The following is a 12906-nucleotide window of genomic DNA, read 5'->3' on the forward strand; positions in this document are numbered from 1 at the left end:
ATGGCTGACAATATGTTAAATGGCAGTAGGTGAATTAATGATGCATCTACAATCCGACTCTGTGTGTGTGACAATGTGTGTGATAGTGTGTGTGTGGCAGTGTGTGTGGCAGTGTGTGTGGCAGTGTGTGTGGCATGTACACACAAAGCTGGTTTAGCTGTGGATCTGTCAGCTTCACGTCTCTCTCACTGCAGCCGCAGGCCTTAAGGACAGAGAGCCTTCCCAACCATGACACATTACAATAATGCTTACGCTGCATCAAACAGACCTGCCCAATTTCCTGATGCTGCCCATAAATTTAACTTGGGGTGTGTGAGGCAAAGCTCAAAGTCACAGTATAGAGTACACAGCAGGCTACATCTCCATAAGTAAAGAAGGAAAAGAGCTGTATCACTGGACATCAAAAAAGGAAGACATCAACATATAATGTCTGGCCTCTCTCCAATGTCTTTATGAAAACCTTTATTTTTACTATAGCTATTTGAATACACGTATTCCTCATGATTCAGAATGAGTGGATTACATCTCAATATATATGGGGTGGCAGGTAGCCTAGTGGTTAGAGCGTTGGACTAGTAACCGAAAGGTTGCTAGATCGAATTCCTGAGCTGATGAGGTAAAAATCTGTTGTTCTGCCCTGAACAAGGCAGTTAACCCACTGTTCCTAGGCTGTCATTGTAAATAAGAATTTGCTTTTCACTGACTTCCCTAGTTAAATAAAAATTAGTACTGCCATCAGGCCTTTTTTACCAATGCGGTGTTTTATCTCCTGGTCCAATACATTTTTAAAAGGACTAAAAGAAGAGAAATAACTCTCCATATCCTCATGGGCTTCCTGTTAGGTAAAGGTTATCAATCTCCTTCCTTCCTGGATTAAAACAACCCAGAGTACACTCCAAGGGAGCAGAAAGCATCAAACACCCCACTGCATTATAAATATTTGATCACTGAATCCCTATGGAGGAGGCTTTGCTGGCCTGTCCCCCATTGGTTTGATGTAATGTTCCTCTGGAATGATGGTGTGAAATCAAACACGTTTCTTCTCCAAACCCATTTGACTACAGATATTATACATCAAACAAGCTCTTTTTTTCCACTGCTTTGCATGATGTATTGTTGTCTCTACCTTCTTGCCTTTGTGCTGTTGTCTGTGCCCGATAATGTTTGTGGCATGTTTTGTGCTGCTACCATGTTGTTGTCATGTTGTGTTGCTACCATGCTGTGTTGTGTGTTGCTTCCATGCTATGTTGTTGTCTTAGGTCTCTCTTTATGTAGGGTTGTGGTGTCTCTCTTGTCGTGATGTGTGTTTTGTCCTATATTTTTATCTTTAATCCCAGCCCCCGTCCCCGCAGGAGGCCTTTTGCCAGGCCGTTATTGTAAATAAGAATATGTTCTTAACTGACTTGCCTAGTTAAATACATTTTAAATAACATTTTAAATTAAAACAAACTAAGCCAGAAGTTGAAGAAAATGATGGAGGCTGGCATATTGAGGTCGTGTTTCCGTAGTGGTGGTGATCTGTCTTCATTGTTGACTCTGCAAACACTAGGTGAAGTTAGGTGAGCCAAATATCATGCTATTGTTTGTTTTATTGTATCAGTATAACACACACAACTAAGCACTTGAAAATAACTTTTGAAAATGTCAATGGAACATAAAGAATAACTTATTGTTGCTGATGAGTGACAGGAACACTCAGAGTAGTGATGTTATATCGCATTCACATGCTAGTCAGAACTAGGAAACTCTGAAATGTCAATTGAATGTGGCACGTGTATAACTACAACCAGTTAGCAAGTTGGATCTTTCTGAGTTTCCTACTTCCCTCTAGCACATAAACGCTGCATTAGGCATTCAAAGAAATGCTGCTCAGGGAGAGGGTCAGCATTGAGAGGTTGACAGCTCTCTTATCCCATGGGACCACAGTTATAGAGTCCTTGAACAACTCTCCTGACAATCTGCCTTTCTCATTCCACTGAATCCCTCTGCAGCAACTCAGTCCTGGAGACACCCCACAAACTCTGAAAAACATGAGCATTTTAACTGGGATCAGTCGCTGCACTAAGTCGTCTACACTGGGGTGGTGCGTATTCATAGAAATCATTTCAGACAGAGAAAAACTCCAAACCATGAACCCTGGGGCAGAGGGGGACATAACACTGCAGTCCCCAGTCAACCTTTCTCCACTATTCTCTCTCTCCCTCTAACACACACGGTAGTGATGCACAGTCCTGCGCAGCTCTGCAGTATAGGCGCTGCTGCTGATTCCTGCCTCTCCACTGCCAGAGGCTCACAATGCAGCAAGGTGACTCAATGTTATCGTCCTCTCCTAGGAGGCAGCAGTTCCGGCTGAATCAGTGCTAGCTGAAGGGGCTCTGCAGCAAATGCAATAAAGATCTTACAGGCAATCTGATATATCACACCAAGATGGCATTTCACTCCTCAGGCACTAAAACCATGCCCCTGTCCAACACAGATACTGATACACCAAGATATACTGATACAAAATCAATACAATGTGTGACACCTTCATTACCCGTTATTCTTTTAGCAGAATAAATCTAGCCTCAGTAATGCATGTTAATTCTCCAGAAAAAAAAGATCACAGAACAGCACACCCCTTAATAATGCTTCTATTTATAGGCTCCTGCTTTCAAGGAACTTTAGGAACCATATTGGTAATATGATCTTAGACAATGTTTTCTTTGATTACTGACAGCCAAAATGTACAGATATCTAAACCAGAGGCTTTCAAATATTTACAATGATTAATGACAAATTAAAGATGGATATCTTTTGATGTCACATAAGCAGAGACTAGTCTAATCATATGAATAATACTTCAAGGGGAAGGGGAGATGACTCATGACATAGAATAAAAGTTGGTGATGTTGAAGTGAATCATCTTCTGGCAGGTGTATGGTTCCATCTGGATGAAGAGTAAGTATCACTTCCAGGTCCTGCACTCGGTCTCCCCAGAGGGGCCAAGTGAGCAGGACTGCTGGGTGAGAGGTTAGGCTCCATTAATCAGACTCCTGCTTCCTATCAGTCTTAAAGATTGTGGGTTTACGAGACTGCTAGTGATGAAGAGTAGTCTTTGTGGCCTGTGGTGCGTTAACTTTTACTTAATATCAGAACCACCAAACCATGATAAATGTACCAGTTGCATGTGCAAAAATATGCCTGCTGAATTCAACCGCTTCAAACATGTACCATCAAAAGGAGTAAGTTCAGGCATTTAGCCTTTAAAGGCATACCTTCGGTTCAGTGTAATTTAAGTTAAATGCTGCCCTCTTGTGGTAAAATTGTACATAATGACTGAACACTTCAATACAGTAGCATTTCTCCATCATTAAACCATCAATACATTAATTTAGCTTCTAAATGTCACAGAACAAAGGTTTCTCATTGATTGCATGTGAAGGCCCAGCGTTAGATCACGTCTCCAACTTTTTTTTCCTCCTGCTATGAGTCAGAGTTGGGAGGAAGCCTGGAGAGCACAGCAGTCTACACCACCGCACCAGGTTGCCTAGGAACCAGAGCCTCTGCATCCAATTATATAGAACACATTTAACAAGGTAACAATGAATCTACGCCTAAGTATTTATATAATTCAAATTACTTTGAAATACTAAGGAAATGTTTATTAAATTAAAACATCAATACAATTAGTTAGCCATTTATGCAATAAGGCATGTTAGTTACTCTGGGGATTTTTCCAACCACAACAAAACTATAATTGCAACAATTTTAAAGATCTTAGAGGCAGTTCATAGGAAATAAGTCAATTGAAATTCATTAGGCCCTAATCTATGAATTTCACATGCCCAGGTTAAGGCATGGCCCCACCCACTTGGGAGCCAAATCTAGCCAATCAGAAGGAGTTTCTTCCCACAAAAGGGTTTTAGTAGCCTGAAATACTCCTCAGCACCCGCCCCAGACAATCGCACCTGTTACTCAGCCAGATGTCAAATTCCTGGGCTTGTGTGCTTACATGTGGCCTGAGGTTGTGAGGACGTTGGTTGTACTGCCAAATTATCTAAACCAGAGTTGCCTCATGGTAGAGAAATTAACATTAAATTCTCACACCAGCTCTATTGAACATTCCTGTAGTAAGCATGCCAGTTGTACACTCCCTCAAGTTGAGACACCTGTGGCATTGTATTGACAAAACCGCACATTTATTGGGTCCTTTTGTCCCCAAAACAAGGTGCACCTGTGTATTCATGATGTTTAATCAGCTCCTTGATAGGTCACACCTTTCAGGTGGATGGATTGTCTTGCAAAGGAGAAATGATAACAGGGATGTTATCACAAAATTGAGAAATAAGCATTTTGTGCCTATGGAACATTTCTGGGATCTTTTATTTCAGCTCATGAATCAAGAACCCAACACTTTAGATGTTTATATTTTTCACTATAAGTACTAACATGTGTACTTTCACCACCCTTTATAGAACTCCACCTCAAACAAAAACACAGCAGACAAGATCCTTCCAAATGGATCTTTATTGGTGAAAATGACTCTTATGCCACCAGAGCAGAAGCAGTAGAGGATTCGCTGTGGATCAAGAGGGAAAAGGGATTAGTACTGTAAAGTTCTGTAATCAACTAAAAAGTTGATCACCAATTTTAACAACTAACAATAGAAGCAGTCTGGTGATCAACCAGTAAACATTTTTTAGTATATATTCTCAGCCTGCTCGACTGCTAATTACCCAGTTTAGGTAATGCCTCTGGCAGTTGGTAAGAATAAACTAAAACCACTGAGTGGCAGGGAGATGTATGAAGGGGACTGGCAGGTTGGCACAGAACAGCCACTCTGCTAATATACCTCCAAGGTTTATCTAGCACATAAGAAATATCTCAGCTCTTACAAGGGAAGAACAGGACAATGAAGTGTGCCATTTAGTGAACTAACAAACTGAAAATATTAATAGAGTAGGTACTATGCCTTCATGCTGACTTGCTCTCCCAAAAGTCAATAAAGCAGTGAAGAGGTAATACGTACTACTTCCAGTTGGGAGCAAGAACTCTCTTGGTCTTGTAGTAACGGGCCAATCTGTGGATTCTGCTTTCAGTGAGAATCAGACGGAACTTGGCATCCTTGTCCTGCAAGAAAAAAACAACAACTATAGTTTAACAGCCCTTCAACATAGTCAAAAATCTCAAACGGTCAATGGCAAATGCAGGTATTACAATTTTGAGTTAACATGTGCACTACATGGTTTGCCTCCCCAGTCATGGCCCAGAGGCTCTGGGAAGACATAGGAATATGCAGGACGCCGTCCCCACCAGCCCAAAGGCTGGGAACAGGCTTGCTGTACAATGTTGTGGAACGGGACTGTACATCATGGCACTGTACAGTGCTACGCTTCCATAAGCCACTTAGACGGAGCCATGCAAGAGCAACCTCACCAGCTGTCCACATTGAGCATCAATCAATACATTTTTACAGCGAGGCACAATTTAGTTGGATTTTCAAACATTAAGTTTTGCTTGAGATGTGGTTTAACAGTCTCCCTCCCTGGAAGTAAAATGGAGTCAGACATCTAGAGGTCGTTACCTTTCTGTTCCTCTCCAGATGCTTCCTTATAGCAACAGCCTTCTTGATGAGGTGGTACAGATCCTCAGGCAGGTCAGGGGCCAGGCCCTTGGACTTGAGGATCCTCAGGATCTTGTTTCCAGTGACAAAGCGCACCTGGGCAACACCATGAGAGTCCCTAAGGATCACACCTGGAGAGAGAATAGTATCAGCCTTTTCTAATTTACATCTCCTGGTAGCTTCCCCTCTGTGGTTTGTACTTTGTGTGGGGGTCAGCCAAACTCAAAATGGTTTGGTTGTAGAAAAACACAGGACAATCCTTTCAATTTTTGTTCTAAACGGATGAAGAGGAAAATAATGTGAGTAACAATATGCATTGGACTAAAACTGGGTAAATAATCTTGAGTGATAATGTTGAACCTTGAATTCACTTTCAATGGCACATCAGCTTCAGGGAAAGGCGACAAGGTACATGTTGATTTTAGCACACCTGACAAAATCATACCATTCATTTGATATGGCCTTTGGGTTAGGGTGCATAAGTCATTGTCTTCTCAGTTCATAATGTGGCAATCTTATGGAAAGAGCTGGACTTCATACAAATTAACAAGGTCCTTACCAATCTGAGAGGGAGAAAGACCCTTCTTGGCGAGCTTGAAGATCTGCTCTTTGACGTCATCAGATGTAACCTTCAGCCACTGTAGAACAACATTTCAGAGGTTGAGAGACTGATGATGTCCCCTTTGTCCACTGAGCCTTCTACTCACAGGAGTGATCCTTTGTAGTTTAAGTTAGGTATTTAGCTAGACTCAGCAATATGACATGTACATTCCAGTGAAAGTTGTATCAATGATGATATAATGGCAAACCATGTAGCCACATTACTAGGTTGACCAGATTCATTAACATATTTTACAAAACAGCTAGCAAGATGCCAGTTGACCATCTAAAAGTTTAATGACCAACTACATACTTACGGTGGGCACACTGCGCCTGTAGGGTAGTGCAGACTGGGACAGGCCCTTGCTGAAATAGAAGGAAAGTAGCTGTAAGTCAGTAGCTAGTTAAATCATGACAAATAGCCACGCCTGGACTTGAGATAATGCATTTAAACTAGCTAGCTAGTTATTTAGCTAGTGTCATACTGTAACTAGCTACACTATATATACACACAAAAGTATGTAGACATCCCTTCAAATTAGTGGATTTTTTTTATTTTTATAAAACACCCCTCCATTGGACCGAAGCAGTAGAGAGAAACGCATTCTCTCGAGTGATCAAGACTTTAAAAAAGGGTAAAAATATTAGAACATTTAAAACAGTTTGGGAAGGCCCTTCACTGTTTCAGCATGACAATACTGCCTTGCACAAAGCGAGGTCCATACAGAAATGGTTTGTCGAGGTGTGTAGAATAAATTGACTGGCTTGCCTGCACAGAGACCTGACCGCAACTCCATCGAACACCTTTGAGATGAATTGCAACGCCGACTGCGAGCCAGGACTAATAGCCCAACCTCACTAATACTCTTGTGGCTGAATTAAAGCAAGTCATCGCAGCAATGTAAAAACATCGAGTGGAAAGCCTTCCCAGAAAAGTATGCTTTTATAGCAAAGAGGGGGGACCAATTTCATATTAAATTACCATGATTTTGGAATGAGTGTCCACATACTTTGTCATGTAGTGTACCTACCTAGCATTAGGTAGAAGCTATGGCTAACTAGCCTACACTACGCTAACATTAGCACTGGAATGGGCAAATAATGTTCTGGTTTAGACCGATTTCATGGAAGACTAAATACAATCTTGATCGGGGGGATGTATTGTTACCGTTCCAATGTGCGCGCATATGCGACTAAAAACCCATATAATTATGTTAATGAATAAGCCGTCGGCTAACATGGCAGGAGTGTGTGCGCGGCCATCATGTCACTGTGTCGGTTGCGGCAGAACGCTAGTTGTTAGCCAGCTAGCTAGAAATCATTATAGTTGACATTTAACCAAATTTGTCAAAAAAAATATGTTGGGGTTGACAAGGTAATGTAAAAAGTTCCAGCTACGGATAACAAAAACCAATATGCTTATTATTTCCGAATGAAACACATGCTTACCCAGGAGCGTGCATGCGACCCATGATGGCGTTCTAAGCGAAAAGAAAGAGGGAGAAAATGTACGGCTTTTCGGAAGTAAAACTTTGAATCGGAAATGACGTGTCCTGAAGAAAGATTATTTGTTGTATGTGTGATCTTTTTACAGTCTATCTATGGTAGGACTCATTTAAATTGTGTTTCATATCGACCACGGCATGGATGACTTTTATGTTATGAAATGTAAAATAGCATCAGATGGTTTAAATCAGGGCTGCCCAACCCTCTTCCTGGAGATCTACCATCTTGTGGGTTTTCAGTCCTACCCTAAAACACACCTTATTCTATTAATGACCTGTTCAACAAGACTTGCTGAATCAGATACGCTACATTAGGGTTGGACGAAAACCTACAAGACAGTAGATCTCCAGGAAGACGGTTGGGCAGCCCTGGTTTAGATCCTTTCTATCATTGCCAAGCCTATCGCTGACCTTTTTAACATGCATCTTCTCTCTGGGGAGGTTACCATTGCTTGGAAGGCAGCCACGGTGCATCCTTTATTTAAAGGGGGAGATCAATCTGATCCTATCTGTTATAGGCCAATTTTATTTTGCCCTGTTTATCAAAAGTGTTGGAAAAACTTGTCATAATCAACTGACTGACTTTCTTGATGTCTATTGTATTATCTCTGGTATGCAATCCGGTTTCCTCTCAGGTAATGACTGTGTCACTGCAACCTTAAAGGTCCTAAATTATGTCACCATTGCCCTTGATTCTAAGCAATGTTGTGCTGCGATTTTTATTGACTTGGCCAAAGCTTTTGATACAGTAGACCATTCCATTCTTGTGGGCCGGCCAAGTTGTAATGGTGTCTGATGAGACTTTGGCCTGGTTTGCTAACTACCACTCTCAAATAGCAAATGTTCTGACTGTATACACTGCACTGTCTCAGCCACTGCCTGTCACCAAGGGAGTACCCCAAGGCTCGATCCTAGGCCTCACGCTCTTCTCAATTTACATCCACAATATAGCTCAGGCAGTAGGAAGCTTTGTAATCCATTTATATGCAGATGATACAGTCTTATACTCAGCTGGCCCCTCTCCGGATGTTGTGTTAAACAATCTACAACAAGCTTTCTCTGCCCTTAACCTTGTTCTGAACACCTCTAAAACAAAGGTCATGTGGTTTGGTAAGAAGAATGCCCCTCTCCCCACTTGTGTGATTACTACCTCTGAGGGTTTAAAGCTTGAGGTAGTCACCTGATATAAGTACTTGGGAGTATGGCTAGACGGTACACTGTCCTTCTCTCAGCACACATCAAAGCTGCAGGCTAAGGTTAAATCTAGACTTGGTTTCCTCTATCATAATCGCTCCTCTTTCACCACCGCTGCCAAACTAACCCTGATTCAGATGACCATCCTACCCATGCTAGATTACGGAGATGCAATTTATAGATCGGCAGATAAGGGTCCTCTCGAGTGGCTAGATGTTCTTTACCATTCGGCCATTGGATTTGCCACCAATGTTCCTTATAGGACACATTACTGCACTCTATACTCTTCTGTAAACTGGTCATCTCTGTATACCCGTCGCAAGACCCTCTGATTGATGCTTATTTATAAAACCCTCTTAGGCCTCACTCCTCCCATCTGAGATACCTACTACAGCCATCATCCTCCACATTCAGAATGGGTGTTGTAAGTCACATTCTGTTAAAGGTCCCCAAAGCACACACATCCCTGGGTCACTCCTCTTTTCAGTTCGCTGTAGCTAGCGACTGGAACAAGCTGCAAAAAACACTCAAACTGGACAGTTTTATCACCATCTCTTCATTCAAAGACTCAATCGTGGACACTCTTACTGACAGTTGTGGCTGGTTCACATGATGTATTGTTATCTCTATCATATTGCCTTTGTGCTGTTGTCTGTGCCCAATAATGTTCGTACCACATTTTGTGCTGCAACCATGTTGTGTTGCTACCATGCTGTGTTGTTGACTTAGGTCTCTATGTAGTGTTGTGGTTTCTCTCTTGTCATGATGTGTGTTTTGTCCTATATTTTTAATCCCAGCCCCCATCACCACAGTAGGCCTTTTGCCTTTTGGTAGGCCGTCATTGTAAATAAGAATTTGTTCTTATGTAGCCTGGCGAAAGTAAACCCAGCACAGGACACAAACTAATTTGGGGTTGTTTGTTCTGTCGAAGCTTAAATTTAAAATAGGATAATGTAGAAGGGATATCACCACAAGGTGAAGTCACCATAAAGTAAAGTTCAGTCTAAACCACAATCAAGTGAAATAAATATGTTAGTAAAGTGCATAAAAACAATCTGAGTACAATAAGTACAAAGTGAAATGCATAAACGGTAGTGGCTCTGCTTTTAGCACACTGTCCACATGATACCCTTACCCCACATGGAACAGTAGATCCTCATCTCACCCATACAGCAGCTTCAAATAATGTTATCATCAACCACAACATGGTTCTGAGAGCACTGGTATTCAGCTAGCAAGAAGCTAACATCCTCATGTCAATCCATCTAAAGTAACCTTGAACCCACAATGGATTTCAACAGCTCTCCAGTATAATTGCTTGCTCTCACTCTTACACACTGCGCATGAGCAATCACATAACCGCTTGCACACTATTTATGGATCTCTTAAAGGGACAGTGCCATCTAGTGAATATAAATTAATACAGCTATGAGCTTTTACCACCTGGCTACACTTAACTGACTTGCCTAGTTAATAAAGGTTAAATTAAATAAAAATTGTGTCTGTGTTTATTTTTTCTTCTGTGGTTGTTTATGTGACATGTTTGGTTTTCAAGCAAACGTCCCCAGCGGTTGTCCCTATAAAATGAAGAGTATTGTAATAGTTAGTAAAGCTTGTAATCTATATTTTTTGCTACTTTCCGTATCATTAAACCAGTTATAGTCTGACACTTGACCATGGACTGAATATTTGACCGAATCTTCTGACTATAATGAGCATAATGTAAGGAAAACACTAAACGTATCATACATGTGAAATAGACACAGATGCTGACATGTAAAATGTTTAGATTTTATAATAATGTTCTGTTTTAGGACATCAATCATTTCCTGAGCATTTTAAGGAAATCCCAGTAGGGAAAATAGCATCTTCAGAATGGAGCATAATGTAAGGAAAACCCTAAATGTATCATACATGTGAAATAGACAAAAATGCTGACATGTAAAATATTTAGATTTTATTAAAAAAACTCTGTTTTAGGACATCAATCATTTCCTGAGCATTTTAATGAAATCCCAGTAGGGAAAATAGCATCTTCAGAATCCTCCTGTAAAGGGAACAGAAAACATAGAATTTACAAGAGATAATTAAAACAAGTTTGAACCTTTGTGACTTTGATTGTGCAGAGTGACCATTTTACCTGCTCATGCTCCTCCACCTTAGTCTTCTTTGTAGTAACAGCCTTCTTCTTCACCAGGCAACAAAGACCTCTCAGTCTTCTCCAGAAGGAGGCCTTCTTCTTGGAGGAGTCTTTACTTGCCACTTTTTCCACCTCAGCCATTATTTCCATGGGAGTCTCTTCATGCACGGCCTGGCTGATCAGGTGGACCACCTTAGTCTCATCTTCCTCATGGATACTGGTCAGGGTCGGTTCAGAGCACCCTGACCTCAGCGACAGGGAAGACATTGCCCGACTCTTCGATCTCTTCCTTGGCACGGTGGGAGAGGGATACTTCTCCAGCGGAGGCATTCCTTCTTGTCGGATCAGTTCCTCACAGCGTGGGTAGATTGCAAAAGGCCATGACTTATCCACATACTGAGGACAAATGGCTAGTAATGCTTATCTCATTTGAGTCATGTTCCTTGGAGCCCCAAGCGGCTCTAGGAAGAGGTGGCATTGGTGAATGCAAGGATGTCACGGAAGGAAGGAGTTGGGAAACAGAAGTCAGTGGCGTTCCCAAGGAGGTTCTGGATGCCATGATCTGGCTCATGGAGATCCCAGTGAGTTTGCTGACCTCCTGAACCACTCAAGACATGTCCTCTATAGGAGGGACCATTGATGAACGAGATGGACTTTGATCCATGACAGTTTATTCACCTAGGTGAAAATGCCTCCCGGCTGTTGTCACCAACAGAAGCTTATTTCTCTAAATATAGATAGATCAATCCATTGATCACTCAAGCAAAAAAACTTTATTATTGCTCAAAATCCCTCTTGCTCTGAAAATAATTGCAACAAAAGAAATATCTCAACATTCACTCATCTAAATTTCACTATAATACAACACTGATAATCATTGAATTTGGCAATCTTTCCAATTTGTCATGATGGTGGCACTATGTTGCCAAAGCTTGAACCCCAGCTGCTTGCAGCTATAAATTCATTTGAAGTTGACTGATGGCTAATCTTGATCCACAACATCTGCCCTCATAATGATGAAGATGATGTCATAAACCTAGAAATAGAATGATTCTAATTCTAATGACTCATTCTAATTCTGTAATTTGTGCGGGGCGAGTTGGAGGAGCCCCTGGTGGGGCTATGGTTGGGCTGAGGGCTCCGGCTCAAAATGGACAGCAACCATCAACCATTATTATGGGAAGCTCCATGGTTGGATTGGTGGAAGTCTGAAATACCTGTACACTTTGTTTTCCTGGAGCTAGGGTATTGGAATTATTAGAAGTCATGCCCACCATTAAGAAACAGATTCCTGCTCTGAAAACAGTTGTGTTGTATATTGGGTCTAATGATATTATACGTGTGAAATCTGTAAAGTTAGAAGACAATTTCTTAAAGCTCTTGGAGAATGCTCATTAATTAGCAGAACATATAATTGTCTCGGGCCCAATTCTATCTCCTCGTCGTTGCGGGACTGAGTGTTTTAGCCATCTTTGGTCTCTCCACCAGTGGTTATGTGTCTGACCAAGGACTTGGGAATGTCCTTTGTCGACAATTTTGACTCCTGTAATAAGCCTGGCTACTTTGCGGAAGATGGAATTCACCTAGGTGAAAATGGCTCCCGACTGTTGTCATCAAACATTGGGAAGGGTCTTGGTCAACTAAATTGATGTGAGGACAATATTAGCATTACATGTAAGTCAGATTTCACCATCTCCTCTTTGGTCACTGTGAAAGTTCCACATGTTGTATCTGATAGTGGTGACATGCCTAACGGTGCTAAGCAGAGAAATGGAATTGCTATTTCTACTTTGTTTTCTTTTCCTAATAGGTATAATCCAATCTTTGAGTCTCCTGTTGTTCTGAAATCTCAAAATAATCTG

At 41.4% G+C, this 12906-nt stretch overlaps 1 protein-coding gene and 3 non-coding genes across 4 annotated transcripts; all 4 read right to left on the reverse strand.

Annotated features, from left to right (window-relative positions):
- Positions 1 to 4491: 4491 nt before the first annotated feature.
- LOC129834606 (40S ribosomal protein S13-like) lies at positions 4492 to 7724 on the reverse strand. The gene is made up of 6 exons (XM_055899765.1): positions 7655 to 7724; positions 6523 to 6571; positions 6165 to 6243; positions 5567 to 5736; positions 5012 to 5112; positions 4492 to 4561 (listed from the first exon to the last, which is right to left on the reverse strand). Exons 1-6 carry the CDS (start codon positions 7675 to 7677, stop codon positions 4528 to 4530), a joined length of 456 nt encoding a protein of 151 aa, XP_055755740.1. The 5' UTR covers positions 7678 to 7724; the 3' UTR covers positions 4492 to 4527.
- On the reverse strand, positions 4780 to 4907 carry LOC129835005 (small nucleolar RNA SNORA19). The gene has a single exon (XR_008756358.1). It is a non-coding gene; the product is annotated as a small nucleolar RNA SNORA19 (small nucleolar RNA).
- LOC129835011 (small nucleolar RNA SNORA73 family) lies at positions 5212 to 5434 on the reverse strand. Its single transcript, XR_008756363.1, has one exon. It is a non-coding gene; the product is annotated as a small nucleolar RNA SNORA73 family (small nucleolar RNA).
- On the reverse strand, positions 5955 to 6086 carry LOC129834997 (small nucleolar RNA SNORA68). Its single transcript, XR_008756350.1, has one exon. It is a non-coding gene; the product is annotated as a small nucleolar RNA SNORA68 (small nucleolar RNA).
- Positions 7725 to 12906: the final 5182 nt, after the last annotated feature.

The sequence above is a fragment of the Salvelinus fontinalis genome, chromosome 35 (assembly GCF_029448725.1).
Source record: "Salvelinus fontinalis isolate EN_2023a chromosome 35, ASM2944872v1, whole genome shotgun sequence".
In the NCBI taxonomy this organism is placed as follows: Eukaryota; Metazoa; Chordata; class Actinopteri; order Salmoniformes; family Salmonidae; genus Salvelinus; species Salvelinus fontinalis.